The sequence below is a fragment of the Meleagris gallopavo genome, chromosome 19, assembly GCF_905368555.1.
Source record: "Meleagris gallopavo chromosome 19, MGAL_WU_HG_1.1, whole genome shotgun sequence".
Classification (NCBI taxonomy): Eukaryota; Metazoa; Chordata; class Aves; order Galliformes; family Phasianidae; genus Meleagris; species Meleagris gallopavo.
The window spans coordinates 2,412,779-2,436,605 of NC_139422.1; the positions used below are offsets into that span (position 1 = coordinate 2,412,779).

General features: G+C 47.1%; 1 protein-coding gene across 2 annotated transcripts; it reads right to left on the minus strand.

Moving 5' to 3' along the window:
* Nucleotides 1–3,294: 3,294 nt before the first annotated feature.
* On the minus strand, nt 3,295–20,308 carry TNFSF15 (TNF superfamily member 15). 2 transcript variants are annotated; one of them, XM_085239307.1, is made up of 5 exons: nt 20,149–20,308; nt 19,790–19,970; nt 13,555–13,606; nt 13,146–13,193; nt 3,295–7,805 (listed from the first exon to the last, which is right to left on the minus strand). In XM_085239307.1, the coding sequence occupies exons 2-5, from the start codon at nt 19,919–19,921 to the stop codon at nt 7,378–7,380; spliced, it is 660 nt and encodes a 219-aa protein (XP_085095433.1). In that variant the 5' UTR covers nt 19,922–19,970; nt 20,149–20,308; the 3' UTR covers nt 3,295–7,377. The 2 variants fall into 2 exon arrangements, with proteins under 2 accessions (XP_085095433.1, XP_010719102.1); XM_010720800.4 differs by having other exon boundaries at nt 19,790–20,306.
* Between the last annotated feature and the right edge of the window lie 3,519 nt (nt 20,309–23,827).

Sequence of the window (23,827 nt, forward strand, 5' to 3'; positions counted from 1 at the left end):
TGCTGGAGCAGGGCAGTCAGCTTTGTCACTTAGGAAATTCACAATATGAGACAAGAAAAATCCTTGTGGCAGCTGTGCCAGCAAGCTTCTCTATCCAACATCATTGCTGGAAAAATAGTGTTTTTTTTCTCAACTACCACTTGAGAACTTTCTGCAAGAATAAACTAAACCTACTTGAAGGAACTGTGCTCTCATTGCTACATTCGCAGCCTTAAAGCACGATCCCAGCGGTGCCCCACTGAAGCAAGAAAGCAATTCCACAGAAAACTATGCTTGCCAAAAAAATGATTTGTTCAAAGCACTTGGCTTCGAATAGATGCATAAATGCTTCCCTGAAATTTGGATTGTAATTGAGGAGCAATATGCTCGACAGAACATGCCTAATGAACAGGCATCAAAATTTATGACCGTAGAGGTGTAGCAGTAATGGGTTATGCAGGAGATCAGTCCTACATTTCCAGTCAAAGTGAGAACTGCCAGCAGCCTGTGGGTGAAGAAGAAGTCTTTTTTCAATCTCACCTCTTCTTTTAACATCCTTCATCAAAGAAGCATAAAGGCATGACCTCCCAGTGTAAACTAATGAGATGTCAGCACACGTACGGTGGTGGTAGCAGAGCAGAACTGTGTAGTTTCAGTGGACCTAGAGGTCTGTACAAACATGGGAGTTTTCCAAATGCTGTAATGCCTTTTCTACCTACTCGCCTGATAATTCTGTAGCAAAGAGGAACAGTCCCACCGCTACAGCAAAAAGTTGTTTCATATCTCCTTGTTTTTGTACTAGAGATTCCCCTGATTTACATGAAGAAAAGGAAGTGGGGTATCTGCAAGGAGTGAAGTCATCTTGCTAGAGGGTTAGGGCTGGAGCAGCCCTTGCCATATCTTTGGAAGGATACCATTTTTCATGTGTTGTTTTTAGGAACTGTCAAGAGAAAGGAAGTGTAGTGAGCAAATAGCTATTTTGAGTGATAATCATGCTCTGGCAGTGGCTTGCATGGTTACATCTTAATAGATCTCTTCCACTTCGGTCTCTACATGCACAGTTGTGCCTCTGTATCCTGCCTGCGGAGACCAGCTAAAAGCTTGGGGATTTTTGTATGTGAGCTGTTAATACATTCACATCTTCACATAATGGTTGCACAGACTATAGAATCATTCAGGCTGGGAAGACCACTAAGGTCATCCAGTCCAACCATCAACCCATGCCTACGACTGCTAGAGACCGTGTCACCCAATGTGGTATCTCCCATTTTAACACCTCCAGGTATGGTAACTCCACCACCGTCTGGGCAGCTGTGCCAATATCTCACCAGAAATCCCATCCAAACCCTACAATTCTGTGATTCTGTGATCTGGGAAATCACGTATACGGTGTGAAAAATACAGCACGCTTAACCACACTGCCATGGGTGAACAAACTCCTGCTCTTTGCAGTTGTAAACGTGAGCTTTTGGTGGATGCTCACTGAAGTACAGAACAGAGTCAGGAATGAAGCTGAATCAAATAAAGTGCTTTTATTTATTTATTTATTTTGCTTTAAGATATGAAGTGATTTTAAAAACAAACTGCTGATAAACTTCATCATTAGAAGATATCAAAGCCATCTGCTGAAGGAGAAAGCTGCTGAGAACAATAGGTCTCAAGTTTGTACCTTGATTTTTACAGTCACTTACATAAAATTGACATATATATATGTACAGTGCCAATAAATATACAAAAAATATTTCCAGTGCCTTTTTGACTTTTTAATATAAAAATCTACAGACGATGGAAGAACATAGCTTGACTTGTGCAAAAACGAGGGAGCCTGAAGCAAGTTTAGTTCATACTTCTGAAAAAAATCCCACCAAAACATTCTGGAGTTTGGGCACTTGATAATGTTGTATATAAGCTGGTGCTTGTACTACTTCTAAGGCACAACAAACTTTTAACTGCTGCTGTTACTTGGCTCCTGCTTTCACACTTTTGAAGAGATTCTTATCTGTCTTTGGCATCATGGAGCCCTAATTTCCTTTGAGAACCTGTCTGACAGCAGCTGAGTGTGCTAGAAAACACAGCCCTCATTCAGCTGCTCCTTGTCGAGCTGGAAAGTGTATAACCCATGCTGTTCCTGGGGGTGCAGATTGCCTCCACTTTGTGCTCCATCCTGCAAGATGCTGAAGACACGAAGTCTCCAAACCCTGCCAGAGTGAACTCAGTCATCTCCCCAAGAGTTGGAAGTACTGTGACACAGAACATGTCCCCAGCCTGGAAAAGGGATCTTTGTACATGAACAAAGCTGGCATGAACTTTGTGCATGAACAAATAGTTTCAGCTGTGGTTGGGCATCTCAGGAAGTTAAGCTGCTGTGGGTAATGTCCTGGTCACCAGGAAGAACTTAATGGTGTAGTAAATTCATCATTTGAAGGTAAGGTTCTTCCTTCCATCAAGATACATATCTATATACATAGCTGCCCTATGTTCTACAAGGCAGCAAGTATTTGGGCAGCTTAAGTGCAATGCTGCAGACAGCTGCTGCTGTTAACGAATATCTTAATAATAATAAAAAGCTTTTGGCTTGAGATAACTATTGTATTAAAATAAATTATAAAAAAAAAAACACATCTGCTTTGATGTGGATGATCTACAGGAGAAAGTCTGATGCTTACTGTTTAATTAACTTTTGGCTGATCTGTGGAAGCTGCCACTCACAGCCTAACAAAACATCTCAGGTATGTGAGTGTGGGTGCAAGCCAGGGTAAACATGACTGAACGTGATTCCTCCCTCTGAGGGAGGTGAAAACCTCACTTAAGCCAGAGCACGTAGCCCTTAACCAGAAATCTCTTCTAAAACAATTTAAAAACGCTACTTGGAGTTCAATCCTGGGATATATCAACAATAGGGCAAATATGAAAGAAAATGGGAGAAGGTTTCTGGGTTCTGCTAGTGGAAAGCAATTGGACACGCTCAGTTTCCAAGCTGCCGAGGTGCTCTCATGTAGAGGCATGGAAGATATGGCTCTTTGATCAGGTGATGATATTCAAAGTTGGCTGGAAGAATATTCTCATCTTCCTCGTGTGCTCAGCGGGGCATTGCTCAACCTTCACATTTTTTCTTTTGAAATGGGAGCCCTACACGCCCCATGGCAAAGAAAAAAGGGCCGTGCCTGAGTTCACTCTGGTGGGGGATCACTCACCGTGTGTGTCTGGAAGCACAGATGATTGATGCACAGCAGAGGAGGTTTCTCTGGCTGTATGAGCTGATCGCTCTGCGTGTGATTTCGTTAGTGTTCTTGGATGGAGACCAGGGTCAGAAGCTTTTAAATTAGTTAACTTGTATTTTTATTATCGTAACACTTGGAAACAAAACACTAAAGTCAGTTCTGCTGTTGAAGGCTCACACCGGTGCTGAAGCACAAAACAGTATACAATCATTTATATGAAAATACATTACAGTAGCAAAATGCTATACTGGCGTTTAATACCCAGATTTGGGCAAAAATTCTTGACACTGTCTGATTCTTCTAAAGAATGAATTTTCTCCTCATTTCCCATCTGAAATGATGGGCCACTCAAGAGATTAATAAAAGCAAAACACAGTGCAGTCAGTTGATCGTACAGAGCTGAATAACGACGTTCTCTCAAAATACATTTTTTGCGTGTGTGTGTTGGAAATCACAATACTTTAACCCATTCCTTTTGGTTAATGTAGCCTGGTCGTGTCCCTTCCTTCTGAGGGATGGCTCAAACTAACATTCACCAAACTGGCACGTCCAAAATCTTCCCACCAGCCTACTTTATGCTATTCGAGTGACGATTGACTCAGAAACCCAACCTTTAACTTTCCACCTCTAGACCCCAATCCTGCCAACACACACGGGCTGAAGGTGGTCCTTGTGAGTTCTCCTTATTGAGAGGTTACCCATGTAATGGTGTTGTTCAGGGTCAACATGGCTAAAACATTCTACCAATCAACTTTTAATTGGCTTTACTCCTGTACGCCAAGAAGGGAAACTGAGCTGCCTTTCACAATGGCACTCTTTTTACCCACAAGCTTAAGACTAAGCAAGGCATGCATATATGTTGGTAAGATTGGAGTTGTAACCTCTTATAGCTTGATTTAGATTTACTTATTGATACAGAGAGAATGCTCATTTACTAGCATAAACACCTTAAGGGGAAAGGAAGCAGTAGGTAAGTGAACTGCTTTAGGAATTTGGGTTATATTTAGTGTTAGTTTTTGGAGATCAAAGAAATCAGAGAAGAATTCCTAAGAACAAAAGTCTTTTGTTAATAAATATTCATAAAAAAATATACAACAACAAAGCCAACAGAAGTTGAAACAGTTTCTTTCAATGTTTTTTGTACTGAATAGTGCTTAAATGTCTTTTTCTGAGAGATGAAAGGGCCAAATCCAGAAATCGTACCATTATTTTTAGCTCGTGAACATAAGCTGCCTTCTTGAAGCTCTTCCTCTAGCCAGAGAGCTTCTTCCAACTGTCTCAGTTTCACATCCACCCAAAACAAAGCGCATTTTCAGCCTGACCGCAGGCTGAAAGGTCACTTGTTCACAAGGCCCCATTTCGTCACCCCATTCAACTGAAAATGCTGACCTGTGGGCATCTTCACATCTCCACAAATGATTTACATTAAAGAAACTTTTTTTTTCTAACCCAATAACGGTGATTTTTCTGAGAACGCTTCCATCCTTAATTAGCTTTGGGAAAATCTGATCACCCACAGCTTGGGTTCAGTCTGCCTGAGACCCTTCCCTCTGAGCCCGACCTCTATTCCCCTTAAGCAGCTTTACCCCAGTGCCGTGCCTTTGGCTTCTGCAGTCAGTGGGGTCACAGCCAGCCCTGGGTGCTCCTGCTGTACCTGCTGCTCACTGTCACAGAAGCGTTATTAGCACTAAGAGGGGAAAAAAAAAGGGAGAAATAGAAATTTCCACTGGGTAGGTGTGCTTGGATTAATCTGCCTGCACTACTTTAAAACAAGTAATGCTAGATATGCTACTTTATGATCTATAAGTTGTGCTAGCGTGCTAAACGTGCTAGAAGCCGGTGTATGAGATGGGGTGGGACAGCTTGCAAGGCACGAACTAAAATAAACACGCTTGTGCTATGGCCAATGGAACAAGACAGTCACATCTGTATCTATTACAGCAGCAGGAGATTTTGTGCTTGTGGAATTTGTCGTCAGTGTACAGCAGGCACAAATTATGTGTCTTGTTATAGCAAAAGGCTCATCATTGCCAAAGCACTTCCTAAAACTTGTACGTACAGTATGCATAAATATATAAGAAAATCTATGTTTGTGCATTTATGTATCCCTAGAAGGTTCTTCTACTGTGAGTCAAATACTGCATGCATGACTCCTCTCCCCTAGAACCCATATTAAACATAATTCAGTGCAACAAGCAGTAAGGGATGACAACTTAAAATATAGTTTTTATGGAAATCTGTTCTACAAGCCTATTAAGATTGCATTATGGCCTCAGAAGAGTGTTACATAATCTCATTTGTAGAAATAAAGGCCTTTCTGGATTTCTGTAAATATCTCAGTAAAGCTAGAATTTGCATTTCAACTTTCTCCAAGGATGAACCAAATTCGTCCTATTAACTTCACAGAAGCTTTTCTAACTAGTGGCTGAGAATCCCCTGTCCTGGACAGGTCACTTTAAGTCTTCTCTTTGTGAGATAATGAATTTTGGGGTGCTGGTCACCTACGTGCCTTTCTATGGAGGTCTGCAAGAATGCAGATCCAGGTTTGGGCACAAAATGAAGGGATCAGAAGCTCTGAAGGACTCAAATCTAAAATCTAAAAAAAAAAGGAAAGTCTTAGGGTTTCCCAGAGGAATAAACTTTTCCTGGACTTGTGATTTTACCATATTTGTGCAAGAGAAAAACTGGGGCTTCTAAGCAGTGGGAAAAGCCCTGCTGAGGTGGTGATGGTGAGCTGCCCTTCTGGAGAGTAACGAGACCAGATTGGGTGCTGGGTGCCTCCCTGGTGCTAACAGCATGCTGCTGGGGCCCATGTCTTTGGGTGGAAATGTTAGCTGGGCCATCTTGGTGACACTTCTGGACAAGAAGGAAGGAGCCCAATGGGGAAAGGGAAGAAAGAGGGAGAGCTGCAGAGAGCGCATCCTGGCCACTGGACAGACCCTGCCTAACGGCTGCCTGGTAGGGACTCGAGTGAGAGACCACCAAGCAGTTAAGTGTGTAAAGCCTGAACATACTAGAGCGTGACTTGAGTCACTGACAGTGATGTATTTACTGTGGAAGGAGAAGGGGAGCTGGGGAATTTCCCTGAGATAGTAACGTCTATGAGAAAAAGAAGCACGAGATGGGAAGCTAAGCGTTCCCAAGCTCTGTAGCTGGCCATGGCACACTGTAAGCTTCTCTTTAGATCCTCTGACCTTTTGCATGGACTACTGATCATCAGCCTGCACCCAGGCAAAGGATGGGGAGACCTTTGTGTCAGCAGATTGCTGTAGCAGTGGTTGCAAAGCATTAGGAGGGCAATGATGTCTTTAGTTGCATTTGCTTTGCATGAAGCACAGTGGAAAGCAAAATATTGCAGAGCAATTTTCTTTTCTTTTCTTTTCTTTTTAATTTTGTGATTGATTTTAAAAAGTGTGGAGATGTTTCTGCGTATCTCCCTGCCTTTTTTTTGTTTGTTTGTTTTGTTTTTTGTTTTTTGTTTTCCTAATGTTTGGATCTGGTGGGGGGATTCTACAGTCATGCTGAAAAGAAAATGTTTCTGCACGTTCCCTAGAAGTTTTAAATAAAAGCTAAAGCCTACACATTGATTTAGATATCTGCAAATGGTATCCTGGAAAATAAAAGAAAATCGGGTAGCTAATGCAAAACTCATGATATAATTTTAATCTACTTTACAGGGGAACTGGAAGTGATTAATTGAGCAGTTAATGATTAATCCGGGCTTTATATTAGTGCAAAGTACTGAAGTATGTTTAAGGAAATTATTAATTGTAATTGTCTTTAAGAATCTGAAGAAAAGTGATGCAAAATTACACTGAAAGTGCTGGAGAAAGTTTAAAACACTTCTTTTCAGTTGTAGAAATGATATACTGGAAAAGGAATTAGTGATGCAGCCTAGCCTGTTTACAATAAATATCCCTACCCAACCCATAAAAAAAGGCTCCTCTCCAATATACAGAGCTTTCAAGAATCCCTATCATCCTTTAAGTCTGACTTTCATTTTTCTGGAGTTTTTTGGGCTGCTTCCATTCATCCTGCAGCTCCAGCTCTCCCCACCCCATAATTTAAGGCAGCAGGTGAGCGAAGCACAGAAGACAGCACAGAGACCAGCACCCCAACATGCAACCACCAAACCAGGGCCCTTAAGGGAGGCCTCCACAAAGCTGCTGCCAGAGACCTACAATAAAAAGGCACCAAAGAAGGTTTTGTGCTCCTTAGTGTAATCCACCAGCTTGATGTCACTAACATTGACCATTAGCTTGTCTCCTATCTCTAAGGAAACCACAGCTCCCAGATAAATGGGCTGGAACCAGTTGTTCCTTTCTTCACCAAGGGTCTTGCTGCTGGTCAGCAGCTGGGTGGGCTCGGGATAGCTGTCAGTGACTTTAGTGATGACTGCAGTGACAGAATTGGTTTTACTTGAAGTGTCACTGGGCCCTCGGAAAGTGACCTGAGCATAGACATAGTAATCCCCAGACACAGGTATCACCAGTGCGTTGCTGGAATAACTCAGGTTGTTCTTGGTAAAGGCCAAGCCTCGCTTGTCTTCCCACTGCAGGATGGGCAGATGTCTTCCTGTGGCACTGGAGGGATCTTGTTTCTTCACTGCGGGACAGAGAGAGGGAGAAGAGATGTGTTAGCCTGTTCCAGCTGGAGAAATGCAGGATCTTTCCTCCACAGGGCAATCAAAACTCTAGGAGAGAAATGTTCTTCCTTTACAGTCAGTCAGCTGCAGGCAAACTGTCAAGAGCTACTTTTGGAGGCTGCCCATAGGATGTCCAGATCTGAGCAACCAAGAGCCAAAGCCAAAGTTGGAGGACCTTGGTTGGAGCATGCTGCCCACAGGGCTCAGTTACAGCTGGGCGTCTTAGGTGACAGGGCATCCCAAATGATGGGATTGTCCTTCCCAAAGGCTGTGCCACTGTGGGGTAGGACACATGGCTTTTGCTCATAGGTCTGGAGTGCTCTCACCCATTTGCAAAGCATAAACTTTGCTCTTAAGTGAAAGCAGTGCTGGGCCAGTTGTACAGCTGGGTACGTGCCTGCACCTAATGGCTCAGGACAGCAGTCAGAGGCATGAGAGCAATGTTTTCATGAGTACTGATGGACTGAAGCTGTGTTTGTGCCATAGTAGAGCTAACTACTACTACTAACTGAGGACAACAGGCTCTGTCTGCATGCAGAAGCTTCACAACGATCACTGTGATGTATCACTGAGCACCGAGAACCTTGAATTCTTCCTGCCAGGTTACTTCTGGAGGCTAGAGATGGGGTTTGCTGCTGGGTGCTGCACTGAGATCTTCTGCTATACAACTGCCTTTCCTTTACTGCCTTCCTTCGATTTCACCATAGAGCTAGAAAACCCCACTCTGCTTTAAAACACCCCTTCCAAAGTGACACACTGTAATAAAACCCATTTTTAACTCTGTTTTGAAAACGTTTGGGACAGAACACTAAGCTTAGTGTTATCTTCAGCTTTACTTCAGACAGAACAACCAACAAACAGAAACACTCTCGTGGTTAACCGATGACAAACAGAGCTCCAATCCATCCCCAGCACAGCCTGATCTAAGCAGAGGATCAGGATGCTCAGGACAAGGGGGGAAGAACCAGGGAGGGGCTTTCATGAGCTCAAGTTAATGCTAAGGTCAATTATGACTCAGCATGTGGGGATAGGATATCTGTGCACAGGCAGGGAAGCAAACTGAAGGCAGGTGGGGATGAGCTTAGAAACGCTCTTGGCAATGTCTATTAGGTTTATCCTGGGGGAAATGAGATTCAGGAAAACAAATACCCTCAGCCCCCAGTGACATCCTTTTTTTTTCTGTTTTCTGACAATAGATAACCCATAAGAAAACAAGCTACTGCTAGGAATGCAATTTCTTGCATATTCTCTCAGTAGCACAACAAAATAATGTTTTTTTTCCCAGTCTGCCTGTCAGTGCTCGGAAAAATTAAATCCCTCTATCTTTTCCCAGAAGGCAAAGCACGTGGAGTATTTCTTTGCTGGAAGACGATAGACGGGGACTGTGATAACAAGCCAAGCTAAAATATAAAAGTATTACAAAGAATGTGAGCTTGGAGGAAACAGAGCTTTGCTTGATAAAGAAAGAGAGGAGGAAAAGAAAGCAAAAGTGCTCATGGTCTGTTCCTTGTCTGCTTTGGGACCTGGCAAAAACAAGCATGGCACTGGGGTCACTGTGGCTAAGGAGTAAGGCCTCTCTGAGATAGGGTGGTGGCAGAGGAAGACAAGAAAAGATTATAAAATTTCCTGGAAGACTTTTGGGCTCTCTTCCATCTTGAGTAGTTAGAGAAAAAAAAATGGAGGAGAAGCTTCCTGAGAAATATTCTTTTTCTACATAACCAATGATGCATTTAAGATGTCAGTGACACTCAATTCTTCAGTGTTTTTAGTAACTATGAAGCGTCTCATATGAAACACACTATTTCATAACTTCTGGAATGAGGCAATTCTAAATTTTATGGCTCTAACCTTCCTTTTCGGTTAAAACTCACTTTGTTGATGCTCTCCATTTTCAGGCTGATCAAATTTTCCTATGATTTAGAGATATATCAGGAAAGATGCATGCTGAAGTGACTCTGAATATTGTGTGGCTCCTTTTCTAGCACAGCCGTACTTGTGATTCATTTATTTCTTAAGTACATGAAGCTGCACTTCCTGCAAATACACATCTTATGCTAATCTTTGAAGTAAATAAAATCTGCTTTCACTATGGGATTTACTGCTGCAGTTCCTTCAAGTTTCCCTTTCACTTTTGTTTTTCTGTGCATCTCTCAGATGTAAAATTTCTTCTCTTTTCCTAAAATCCCTTTTGGTTTAGTCACTTGCTGGGGAATCCCTGTCACTTGGTTGCACTGGTGGCATGCTGGTGAACTTGGGTTTCTACAGTTCATAGCTCTCACTGGTGACACTGAGCTATACCTGAGGAAGGAGATGAGGGTCTTGGTCTCTTACACAGCTCAGGTCTTGTGCTGCATGAGTTACAAAGCATAGAGGCTGCAGGGTCTCTGTTTTTCAAGAAATTTAATAACTGATCTTAAAATCACAGAATCACAGAACCATAGAATGGCCTGGGTTGAAAAGGCCCACAGTGCTCATCCAGTTCCAACCCCTGCTGTGTGCAGGTCACCAACCAGCAGCCCAGGCTGCCCAGAGCCACATCCAGCCTGGCCTCGAATGCCTGCAGGGATGGGGCATCCACAGCCTCCTTGGGCAACCTGTTCCAGTGCCTCACCACCCTCTGAGTGAAAAACTTCCTAACCTAAACCTAACCTAACCTAAATCTAACCTAAACCTCCCCTGTCTCAGTTTAAAACCATTCCCCCTTGTCCTATCACTATCCACCCTCATAAACAGCCATTCCCCCTCCTGTTTATATGCTCCCTCCAAGCTAAACAAGCCCAGTTCCCTCAACCTTTCCTCATAGGAGAGGTTGCCAAACAGCCAAATGGGGCCAGGAAGTTATTTTCTACCCAGATTTAGCAAGGTGCTCAGATAGAATAACAGCACAAGTGCTGGACAGGTCTTTGGTGGGTCTGTAACACCCTGCATCCAGCTGTGCCATGCCATCTCATGCAGGCACTGGCTCTGCCTCCTGACCTGAAGCACGGCCCCACGAGGGCCGCAGGGATGGTGGTGGTCAGCACCAAATCTGAACTACTGCATGGGACACAGTGAAGTTGGAGAAAAGCCCCAGCTGGGGTTCACAAGGACTGTTCTTCACTGGCAGACAGGGAGAGGAGGTCTTGGTGTCGGTATGGATGAGTCCAAACTGCTCTGTGTATTTTCCAGAGGCCAAGGACAGGTGGAGAAAAGGAACAGAGACCCAAACATTGAGTCATCCTGCTACTGCTAATTCAGTGGTGCATTCCCGTGTTAAACACTCTGGTTAGTTCTCATTCCTCTCACTCTGCTTTTACATTTAAAACATACGTTCCTAAACCCAGAAGGAGAGAAGGGCAGCTGAAGCTCTGGAGAAGATCTGCCACGAGGAAGGGCATCTGGCCTGCTATCTGCACAGTGAGCCAGGCACCTGAAGTGGGGGAACGTACAAAAGATCTGAAGAATAATAATTCCTTTTTCACTTTCTCTGCCCAAGTCGTGGTTTCAGAGACGTGAAGACCAGAAGGACACCCAGGAAATCATTATATAACAAGTTTAGAACAACGCCAAAGACTTCTGCATTGAGCTCAGGAAATCATCGCTGCAGGGTGCAGAAAAGCAAAAGAGAAGTGCTTGAACCCAACAAGAAGGCTTAAAGTCAAGTTCATGGAAGCCTGGTTTCCTGGTGGCTCAGTGGCACAGCGCCCTGGTTGCAGCTTTCAGGCTCGTGACTCTGTTATGCACAGAAAAGAAGTGAGAAAATTCCCCTTGCTTTTTCCTTCTCCCAGATAGCATTGATGGGGCTGAGGCAGGAGGTGGACAGGCCCCATCCCAGGGCACTGCTTGGGAGTGATGGTGGAGGAGTTTCAAACAGAGGCCTGAGAAAACTTAAAGCAAACTGTTGGGTGCTTCCCTGTGACAGCTGGACTTTTGTGCAACCCAGGGAAGTTCCCATCAGCAGAGCAACACTTGGGCTGCAATTGTGAGTCAGCTGCACTGAGAGCCTCTGGGTCTTGATCATGTGGAGATTTGGGAAACAAAGGGACCTACATTAGCAGCCAAGGTTCTTCTTCTGCAGAGCTGAGGGAACAGCAGTGGAGCTGTCAGGGGATGGCCCTGTGGGGTTGGGGAATGGCTGTGCCCCAGAGGGCAGTGGGCACACAGCCCTGGAGCTCAGGGAGCACTGGGACACCGCTCTCAGCCATAGGGCTGGGGGTTGGGGGGTCCTGTGTGGAGCTGAGTTGGGCTCAGTGATCCCTGTGGGTTCCTTCCAACTCAGGATATTCTGTGGTTCTGTGATTTTATGTATTTTGAGCAAGCACAGATCCATTTTGCAGTTCTATCCAGCTGTGTGTAGAAAGGGTTGGGACATAGGAGTGCATTAAGAAGGAGCTTGTGGGTTGGGGAAAGTAAACAAACTACTGTGGTTGACAAATCAGCCCTGAAGCACTGATAACCATGTGCATACATGTGTCAAGCCTCATTTAACTTCTTGCATGCTTCAAGGTACTACAGTGCTCCCCAGGGACAACACACAGGGTACTGGGGAAGCCGCTGCAAGTGAGCTATATTTTGGGGAGGTATAAATTATCCTAGTGGACATAAGGGGGGAGCTCAGAGCAGCTGGAGAGCTCCACAGCTCTCAGTCCCATCCATTCAGGAAACTACAAATCTTTTCTTCAGGTAGTATTCCTTTTAATGTGCTGACATCCCCTGCTTCGATGCTGAGATGGTGTTGTTTTGAGATGGCTTCTTCATAGCCAACACAAGCTGAGAGGTTCAGCTGCATACAGCTCTCCCCTTGGTTGCTCCAACGCACGTTACATATGACCTCACCAAAACCAGGAAGCTATTAATGGGAATGTGGTGTGTGTGGCTTCAGGTTGGACTTGCAGAAAAAATAAGCACCCTAAAACCAGCCTTATTTGGTCTTATTTTACTCCAAAACTGGCAGATCTTTCTAACTCACAGCTCACTTGGGATCTTCCCACCAATGTTCTCAGTAGACCCAGCAGCTCACTAACATGACAGGCAGCACTGAAGCTCAGTTACAGGAACCCAGGTGCTCACACAAGGACAGCAACAGCCCAGAGAAGCGGCAGTGTTTGCCAGCTGCCTCCTCTGTGGGCCCTTTCCTATAATCACAGCAGAAAATTAATTATTGTTTTTGATTATTAAATCTGCTGTGGTGAATGAGGCAAAGCTGGTGACTTCTTCCACTGCATCTTGGAGCTTGATCCTATCAGACCCTATGAACTGTGGTTATTGCACTACAACATCTGTAAGACCCAAAGGAAACACTGGTTTGGAACAAGCATTACCTGTCAGGTGTGCTCTTGGCTTCTCAGCACTGGGAAGCGTGTCTGTAACTGTGAGAAAAAGAGAAGAAAAGTTTAAGTGTGTGGAGTGAGGGTGTGAGGGATGAACTCAGGCTCCCAAATCCACGCTTCGGCCCATTAAGGGAGATATATTGATCCCAGCGAAATGCTGGGAGGTGTGAGCCCACCCTGGGATGGAGTTGGCCCTGTCTGGGGTTGGGAATGCTCACCCCTCGCTATGGCCCCAGCTGTACCCATCTCCCCACATCCCGTGACCCTGCCCTGCTCTGACATGCTTGGATCCTTGTGGTGAGGGCAGGCAGGGAGCTGTCTGCCCCAGGGGCTGCGTCAGCAATTGCAAAACCTTGACAAACAAAGATGGTGGGGATGGGAAAAGGGCTGGCACACTTACCAGCAGCTACTGCCCGCTGCTTCAGAAAGTGAGAGCTCCTCTCGTCCACGACCTGCAAGAGAGATGTGCAAGCAGTTAGTTCCAGGGCTCCTGCACCACATCCAGTTTGCTTACCCCCCAAAATAGGAGATGGTACACTGATATCCTCCTCCTCAGTTAAAGCTTTTATGCAAAAGGACAAGCCCTGACAGAGCTTTGCTTCAGTGCAAGAGTACCTTGCCTTTTGTTGGAAGCCACCCACATCTCAGGCAGGTGTTGGGGCAGGAGCTGGGCTGCTGTAGTGGCTGTGCTCAGCTCATGGGCTGGACAAACCCCTGGCACGGCTTGGGGAGCACAGAGGGGAAGGAACCATCACTCCTGGGCCAGTACCTTCACATAGCACTGCTGGAGCATCGCTCCCTGGTTGCTGCTGTCTCTCCATCTGTGCAGTGAAATGGAGCAAGCAGCACAGCACGAGATGCTCTTCCCTGCTTCAATCATCTGCATGGTGCATTTGAAACACCAGTAAAGAGAGTAAGAGGTGTACCACTTACAGGCCTGCAGCTTCTCTTTCTACACCTGCATTATTTCAGGCTGCAAGTCTACTGCTTAGGCATGTCTTGAATTGTGGGCAAGATAAGAGTTATTTCACATTTGTTTGCACCTTAAACCTTCCCCTAGCACTAAGCATGAGCACATCCCCACAGTGACAGTGCTTGTGCCAAGCAGTGCCAGCCTTTGGGTTGAGCAGCAAAAAGAAGAAGGGGCTGCTGGCTGCATGCCATGCTCTGACAGGCTGCTTCCAGCTCACACCCTGCCATGCTCCTGTAGCTCCAGCCCTCCTCCAGCAGCTTGGAAAGCAGTGTGGCTGCAGGGGGAAAGAAGGAGCTGCGAGATGCTGGCTCTGCATCCCTGTGACACAAAGGGCATCATTCACTGTGCTGGTGCCAGGCACTGTGAGTGGCAATGTGATGTTGCAGTGTGGATGGATGTGAGTGGTTAAGTGGTAAGTGGGGTATGCTGTGTGCTATGCTGCAATAAATACATCTGCTCTGAGTTGCCACCTGCTTGCTGTCCCTTCCATGGCACACAGCCACAGCCCTTCTGATGGGAAGCATGAGGTCTGTATGAGGATTTCCCTCCAACACTCCCATGCTTTTGGCCAGATGCACATGCACAGAATTACAGCAGTACTGATGCAGCACTTCCTACGTATTTATCAAGTAGCATTGTTTTCAAACAATGCTAAGTGCCACAAAGAGCTACAAATCAATCACAAATCACAACACTTAATGATGTAACTGCAGTGGAGCTGTTTGCTTAAAGCCTAACTTCACGTATCTTATGTACACTCAGGTGTTGAAATAAAAGCAGAGGTGAGAGGGAAGAGGGAAGGACTCCACTGCTCTGTCGAAAACATCACAATGGTTTTTCTGCCTGCTGTAAAGAAGCTTTTTATGCAACCTCTGTTTACTTGTTTCCAAAGAATGCCAGATGGGTGCTCCTCGAGCAGCAGCTGCACTTCTGTGTGCTGAAGAGCAGCAGATAGAGCACTGTGCTGCATGGTGTGAATGTGTTCTTTGCGTGGCAAAGGTGGAGTTTTTTTCCTAATTGTGCTGTTTGATAAGGAAACAAACCTAAACTTAAACAGAAAATGTTTTAGTACTTAAAAAGGCTACACAGTAGCCTGATGTTAGCAATACTTGTGCTGCTGATGTACACCGGGGGCGTGGATGAGGTGCATAAAGAGCTTTCAGGATGAGGGGGGGTGAGGGAGAGCCAAGCAGCACAAGGCAGTAGAGAAACCACACAATTAGCATTTTTCTCTATTCTCCTTTCTTGCTTAGCTGTGCTTCTGTAAAGTTCACCAAATGGCCACAGTTTTCCCTTTGGTTACAGCAGAGAAAAATGTAAGCAGCATTGAGCAACTTTGAAAATCCCGCCCTACAGCTGAGCTGGGAGCAAAGGGCACCTCCAGCACCTCTGGTAACCCTGAAAGCTGCAGTATGCAAAACTCCACCACTACCCAAAGTCCCGCAGCATTTACATCTACAGCCCAGGAGGAGGGCAAACACAAAACATCCCCTCTGCACCTCAAGGAAGGGCTGGGATTGTCCAAGAGAAGTGCCTGGGAAAAGCAGGCTGGCAGTGGAGGTGGGGGGATTCATGAGCCAAACATCCCCAGCTCCATTTTTAGCACAAGGTGCAATCTCATGGCAGGTCTCTGCAGGGCACACATGGTCCTTGCACTCGGTTTTCCTCAGCCCAGGGGTGGTGCATGGCCTGAGTTGGGCACCTTTGGCAGTTTGGCAAAAGCTGTCCTTAACGCTGGGTGCGTTTTGGCTGGGCTGTGGCATATACTGGCTGTTCTGCCCGTGAGGAACATAAGCATCAAAGAGCAGTTTTATGGCTTTTAGAAGAGTCTCCCACACCCAGGACATGGCACAAGGCTCCCTGCTGCTCCCCAAGCACCTCTCCATCCCTATGGATCGAGAAGTCATTTTAAATCACAGAGTCATTATGGCTGGAAAAGACCACTAATATTAAAGTCCAAAGATCAACCCATGCCCACTACCCACATCCCTCATTGTGACATATACCCTTTTCTTGAAAACCTCAAGGGATGGTAACTCCACCACCTCCTTGGGGTTCCCTTCCCACCTGGGCAGGCCATTGGGACATCTGGCTCTGCATGGGCTTCAGCTCTGCCAATCCTATTCTGATCTTTGCTGCTTCATCCTTTTGGACTACAGGATGGAAACCCAGGCTGAGCTTCTCCAGTACTGTAGCGTCTCAAGACTGACATGGCACACAGGTACATGTGCAAATTTTTTGACTGGTTTCACGCTGAACCTCCCTTGTGCCCTGCTTGTGGTCCTGCCACGCTAAGGTTCCTACCAGCCCAAGCCCAGGTACCAATATCTGCAGGGCAGGCCTTGACTTTCAGCTTTATGGAACAAGTGGAGTGAGTTGCTAGGATGGATGGAGATGCTTGCCTGGCTTCCCTTCAGTGCATTTGTGCATTCAGATTAGAACTTGGCTTTCCTTCTGGGAAGGATGCCCCGCAGCCCTTTATAATTTCCTGCTAATAGCCCAAACCGTGTCAGTGCTTAAAGAACCCTATTTCCTCACCTCGCTTTGTCTTGAAGAACAAAAGAAAGTGATTTCTACTTCCAGCAGGGAAGCCGCGTGTGAACCTGGAAGGTGTCCAGGGCACCCATCATCAGGCCTCAGTTACTCACACAAGACGCAGCTCACCACAAGAAAGAGAACCGGTGCTTTGCACGTGTTGCTGTGATGACATAACTGCTCTTCCCTAAAAGGGGCATTTCCTGAGGAAAAGGTGAGTTTATGTCCCTTCCGAGGAGAGTGTGACACCACGTGCACCCACACAGAAGCTGAGATGAACAACCGTCTCACCCTGCAGCCACAGAGGCACACCCCGCTTGCACAACCCTTCCCCTCCTCCTTGCTCCAGGAAGGATGGGTTCAGGGATTTACTACGTCTGCTTCTCGCCCATTCAGCTGCACCAGTCCCTCCCAGTTGGCGCTGGAGCTGTGGCCCAGGACTGGCACGAGTGCAGTGGAAAAAGATAATCCTGTGTGGGCTGAGCTCTGGTCCTGCGGCACTGGGAGGGCTCCTCCTGTGAGCTCACTGCTGCAAGGGGCAGTGAGTGAACTCATGTCAGCTGCAAAGCAGGGCCAGCCCACCTACTTCCAGCCTGCCCAAAAGCACTGCTGTGAGGGCTTCTGAACACATAGAACCACAGAATTGCTCGGGTTGGAAAAGGTGTTAAAGATCATCAAGTCCAACCACAACCTAACCATGCTAGCCTAACAGCCCACCACTAAATCATGTCCCTGAGCACCACATCCAGACGGTTTTTAAATACATTCAAGGATGGTGACTCAACTACCTCACTGGGCAGCCCATTGCAGTGCTTAACAACCCTCTGTGTAAAGAATTTTTTCCTTATATCCAACCTAAACCTCCCTGGTGCAACTTGAAGCCATTTCCCCTCATCCTGTCACCTGTTACAAGTGAGAAGAAGAAGACCCTGCTCTTGCTGCAATCTCCTTTAATATTTGAAGAGAGCAAAACAGCCCCAGTCCCTTCAGTCCCTCCTCATAGGGCTTATTCTCCGAGCTCTTCACAAGCCTTGCTGCCCTTCTTTGGACCTGCTCCAGTGCATCCAATGCTCAGTGCAATGTCCTTTCTGTACTGAGGTTCCCCAAACTGAACACAGAACTCCAGGTGAGGCCTCACCAATGCTGAGTACAGGGCAGGATCACTTCCCTGGTCCTGCTCACCGCACCATTCCTCATTCAAGCCAGGATGCCATTGGCCTTCTTGGCCACCTGGGCACACTGCTGGCTCATATTCAGCTGACTGTCCATCCGTACACCAAGGTCCCTTTCCATCAGGCAGCTTTCCAGCTGGGCTGCAGACATGCCGAGCTCGGAAGGGTGAACAGCAAGCAGGCAAACCCACCCCAGTGCACTCTGCTGCTGGACGAAGCTGGTGACACACTCAGAGTTTGGAGGAATGAATGAAAAGCTCAGCAAATGCAGCACAGTGCTGCCAGGCACACCCCGACCAGCTTAGCACTGGTACCATGGGCACACAGCCAGCCCCGATGCTTTCCCTGCCTCCATGGGACATGCAAAGGTTGCAAAGCAACGGATCACCTCATTGCATCACTGTGGGATTATTGCACACTAATTCAGTTCAAGCGCATAGAAGTACATGCTTGTGAAGGGCATGTATAGGCTAGAGCAAACCTAATGGCTTACAGTGCACCTTTCCTCTTAAAAAAACCAGACCTTGTCACAAACACTTCTCTCCATTGACTGTGCCAGCAGAATAGGAACAAGGAACACACAATTCTACCTAACAGCTTGCATTCTATCATTAATTCATGCTATTACTAATTCTCTTTAAGGTCATCTCAGGAATCGAACTGTTCTGCTTGGAACCTCAGAGGGTGGGAACAGTAAGAGCAGAGAGACAGCCCCAAACGCCTTCTCACTGCATGCACCCACTCCATAAATAGCAGCAGGAGGGTCAGCACAGCAGTAAGCACTTGCACACATGCAAGAAATCAGCATCCTTAGCTATCTGAGGTGCCAGTGCATTGCACCTCCTGCCAGCTGGGTCCAAAGTTAATGTGGAAGATGCTGCACCAGAAGCTGCTTGTGTTCAAGCTCAGGTTCAAAGCAGGGCCAACGCTTTTCCATGCAGCCAAACAAGCAGAGGCACAGAGCTGCGGGCACAGCTGTCAGACTGTCTAAATACACGCAAGCAAAATGATTGCTGCATCCAAAATTTACCCTCGAGGCCACTTATTAACACTGCTTTCTTCTGCTATTCCTAAGTGAGCACATGACGAGCAGGCTAATTGAGTGCAGAATTTCAGACCTGTAGCTAACATTCCTTCAAACCTTCATTCTTCAGAGCTGTATGCGTGTGTTCTCCTTCTACCATAGGGCAGTCCTCATAGATTCATAGGATGGAATGGAAAGAAGCACTTGCAGGCTGACATAAGCAGGAGTGGGGCAGCAATGAAGAGCTTTAGTGGTGACCATCTTCACCAGCCCAGGAGCAAATAGAGCTCAGCTGTCTTATCAAAGAGATGAGAACTTCCCCAGATGTAGAGAAAGTTTTGATGGGGAGCAAATCACACAGTGGGAAATTTAGGGTCAGGCTCCATAGTTGTCCCAGATACCATCTGTGCCAGGCTATACTCTAATAACACATGAGAGCTGCTGCTATCTGCTGGGTGATGTATGATGGGCACTGACCCACTGACATCAGCGTTTGGTCAGCAGATATTTGCTGAAATAGGACACGGGAGGGGAAGTCTCAGAGCTAATCTGAAAGGAGGGAGGAAAATGAGTATTAAAATCTGGCTGAAATCAGTGGAGAGACACAGATTTCAACCAAATACAGAATTCCCTTAAGAATTTCAAGCAGCATGCCAGCAAAAGTTTTAGAGGCATATCTTGTACTGTGACCAGAGTGAAATAAAGACAGGAGGAGCAGGGACTGAGCAAACATCAGCTATAACCCCAGCAGATTGGCTCTGCACGAGGATGACGGCATGTAACAGCGTGCTTCTCTCCTTCCTTTAAACACAATAAACTCAAAGAGAGAACCAGACCCAGAAATTAAAAAAAAAAAAAAACAACAACAACAAAACACAACTACAAGGGGAGAGGTAAAACTTCCACAGGTGGAGATACGGCAGTGCCTTACCTGGGGGCAGGAGGTGGGTGCCCGCAGGTTCCCTGCCAGCAGGTACGCGATGGGCAGCGCCAGCAGCAGCACGGCCAGCAGGCAGAGCAGCACGGCGCAGCGCATCCTCCTCAGGTCCTCCTTGATGTGCATCCTGGAGGCTTGGCCGGTCCCCGAACCCTCTTCCAGGGTTATTTCAGCCCTGTGACACATACCGGCAATTGGCTTACGAGCTGCCGCTGAGCCTGACACTGGCTAAACCTCCTCTGCCTTCTGCCCTGCATGGAGACCCCCATTAAATAAGAGCTGCCCGGAGTGTGGGAAGGCACCGACACACACACACCCTCCCTCCCGAGGAATGCACCGCCTACAATAGAAACCTAGCTCAGGGAAGGGAGCACCGCGGCTCCCCGAGCTCCCCGGGATGCCTGCTGTCTGCCTCTGCCTTTTTTTCCCCTCGCCGTGCAGGAGGAAGCTAGGAAAGTCCCAGTGGGTGGAACCAGGATAAACTCTGCTGCCGGGCTGGATGAGCTTGAAAGCTTTTCCGCGTGGCGAAGGGAACGTGAAACCAATGGGAGGGAAAGTGAGAAGCGAAGGGGGAGCATGAGGGCGAGCGGCCGTGGCATGGTTTCAGCGCGACACGGAGAGGAAATGGAAGTGCTGCAGGGAAGGCGAGGAGCACCCAGGAGGGGTCCTGGACCCTGATATACAGTTTAATTCTCAGGTGTTAACAGGATGCTCCGGGTTGGTGCCGTGCACCTCTTGCAGCACGCAGCCAAGGGTCAGGACCAGAGAGCAATACCTTCATCACTGTGCTCTCACAGGAATCTGCTCCCTCTGCTTGGAAAGAGGAAAGCTGGGAACACATTGCACGTGGGGAGATGATGTGAAAATGGCATGTCATCCGCTGATAGTGGCTATCTCAGAGAGAAGGGTGCTGCACAGCGTGGTTCCGACAAGGGCACTCCAGCAGCAGCTCCTGCTGCTCTCAAAGGGGCCTCTGTGTGCCACACTGCAGGAGATGATGGAGATGGGGTCCTCAGGGCTGAGCCAAAGCTTTGAAATGGGAAGGTTTTCCTACAGAAGTGTTGTCTCCTCAAAACTGAAACGTCCGCACATGCTGACGCGTGGAAACTTCTCTTTCCCTCAGTGTGGATTTTTCTTTTCTGTTTTCTGTTTTCAGTGAGAGAGCATTAAGTTTTGGTTCCCTCCATCTCTCACATCAAAAATGTTTCAGAGTTTTGTTACTAGAAAATGACATCTGAGCAATGAAAGTATTTGCTCGTATCCCAACCTGCCTGCTGCCCTCCAGTCACCTGCAGAGGAATAGCCCATAAAAATTCAACCTTATCACTTTGATTTTGATAACACTGTTAGAAGCCTTCTTATCAGAGGGTACATTACTAATACCTTCTGGTGCAGCCCTGCGTGTGTCACAAAGTATGCAGGCAAGAGCAGGAAATGCTGAAAGCCTTTGGGTTGGTTTAGGGAGAGGGGACAGAGAGCTGCAGAAGCACCGAGGGAGGGATGTGTGCTGCAATGCATGCTGAGCCATGTCAGTCCTTCGTGACCTCAGACAAGTCACTGACTTTGCTTTCTTCTCTAATTCAATGTTTGTTTTCATTCGGGCTTTAAAAGAAGGAGAAGTGTTATCATCTATTTTTACAGCATCCAGAGCTGATTTCACTATAGCTCTATTAGTCACATATATATATATTTTTTTTTCAAAGGGCAAGAATGTGCTCCTGGGAGCAGCAGCACGAGAACTCATAGTTCTGTGGAAGTGCCGTGTAGAGATGCAATGTTGTGTTTGCTAGGATCCCAGATGTTTATTCTAGGGCACAGTATTACAAAATTAGAACTAACACTTTGACATTAACATTCCCTTCATTGTGAGTGCCCACAAATGCTGAATGCACATCTGAAGCGTGGAGATCCCACCACGCTGCACTGGGTTTGGCAGGAAGGGGCAGCCCTGCTTGTCTGTCTGTCTGTCTGTCTGTCTGTCCATCCTGGTGCTCTCCAAATACCTCGTGCTGCTCTCTTCAGTGCCCTGGTGCTCCTACCTGTGACCCCTGACAAGTTGGTATCAATGAGAGAAAAGTCTGCAGCGATCACCAGCCAGCTCCCTTCATGAGTTTAACAACCTCTAAAGGGAGGAAATGTTTTACTGTAAATGCATGGGACTGAGAGATGTTTTAAGAGAAGAAAAAGCCCAAATAGAGTTAGAGATCTCTGAGAGGAGGAAGGAACATCCTCGTCATTGGGGCAGTTCACCTGCATGCTGCTGTCTTGTCTTTTCTTCCCAGCGTACTTTTTGTTCTCTCTGCAAGCTTGTGCATGATACACATGAGGATAAATAAGCTGAATCATATATGTGGTAAGAATAAAGCAGCATGGGATGGTACTGCAGGCACATTTTGTTCATCTTGGAAGCTAGTTTGCATGTAGTGTCTTTATTCATTTCTTATCTACATCAAACACTGCCTGTTGGTTTTAGCTTTTAAACTTGCAACAAGTTTGGAGGAAAAAAAAATGAGCATTCAAAGGCCATTTCACACTTTTTGGTGGACTAGATGACCTTTAAGGGTCCGTTCCAACTCAAACAATTCCATCATACCATGATTTTCTGAGTTTGCAAAGTGCTTTTGGTTCAGCAAGGTTAAGTCTGTGAGATTTAATCCGGTGAGATTCCCTTTAGAAAGACAGAGCACAGCTGGGAAGAGAGGGGGAAGCAATGTGTGATATTTGCTCCTTACCATACTGCCATCTCCTTCCTGCTCAGTGTTTTACTCGCTCACCTGGAGTCTCCCATTTACACAGCATGGGCAGGGTGCAGCTGCTCACCGAGCACTTCTGTTCTTGGTCACGGCATCCCTGCTTGGCATTTTATCCTTCCTTTGTGTTGCTGCCACCCCAGTGCCATGGCTGTTGGGTGCTGGCCCCTTCTTGGTCGTGGTTTCCCCACTGTCCCTGTGACCATCCATACCCTCCAGCACTTGGGGCTGTATGAGAAGAACATGCAACGTGTGCTTCTGAGCCAGGCAGGGAAAGGGCGAGAGCAAAACGTGCTGCTGGTGTAGAGACTTCTGCACCACCAAGCTCACCCCATGGACACCAATGTGTTGCTGGTTACAACTGCTGTCTTTGAAAACAGCGGGGCTGGAGGGAAGGCAGGGTACTGGGGCTCAGCTTAGTGTGCCCAGCACCACCGCTGTGGAACAGGATGTGTGTCCTCCTTCACGCACCACAGCTGTGGGAGGGCTTTGCCCGGGGCAAGGTCAGGTATGGATGTGTGTCAGGAGGGGCTTTTCACACCAGTCCTCACTGTTGCACAACCCTGTTCCCAGCAGGAACGCGGCCAATCGGTGGAAGTATCACCCAATTAGATTGGGTTTGTCTCCAGAGAAGAGACACGGACCTGCTCCTCGAGCTGCCCCTTGCCAGGGCATGACGTGAGACGGGAAGGAGTGGGAGGATGCGGAATGGTTTCCTATCTGCAATGCCATGTCCCTGCCGTGACCTCCCATCTCTCTGCTGCCGAAAGCCTCCCGTTGCCGTCCCGTGAGTGTCGTGTAAGCACATTTCCCTCCCACGCACCCTAAAAAGGAGATCAGCGGGGAGACAATCAGCCAGCCAGTGTGGGGAACTGCACCAAGAATGCCATGGCCCCGGGGAATGCCACTCCCAGATCCCTGGCTGCACATGGCTGTGGAGGAGGCAGGGATGGTGGGATGGGAGCTGCTACCAGCTCCTGGGAGCTGTGCCATGCCACGGTCTCTGGGAGAGCCTTCCAGAGCAAATCTGGGTCTATTCCCACTTGTGTGCTGTGTCAAACCGTGATTCTTGTCAGCATGATGTAAGCTTGTGACTGTGCTGAACTGTCTCACCTTGTTCTGCCACCAAGAGATGCTCACAGGAGCGAGACGTGGTGAGGCCCAGGCAAAGTAGATCCATGGTCTCTCTGGTGCTCAGGCAGCACTTCCTCACCTCTGGGCCTTCACTCAGGAGGGAAAGGCAAATAACACTCAGGACGCTCGGCGTTCCTCTTGTGTTGAG

Coding starts and splice junctions, on each gene's coding strand:
- TNFSF15 (XM_010720800.4), bottom strand. CDS start 19,981: ATGTGTCACAGGGCTGAAATAACCCTGGAAGAGGGTTCGGGGACCGGC. Junction 13,607..19,789: donor CACCCACCTCCTGCCCCCAG/GTAAGGCACTGC, acceptor TCTCTCTTGCAG/GTCGTGGACGAGAGGAGCTC. Junction 13,194..13,554: donor GCAGCGGGCAGTAGCTGCTG/GTAAGTGTGCCA, acceptor TTTTTCTCACAG/TTACAGACACGCTTCCCAGT.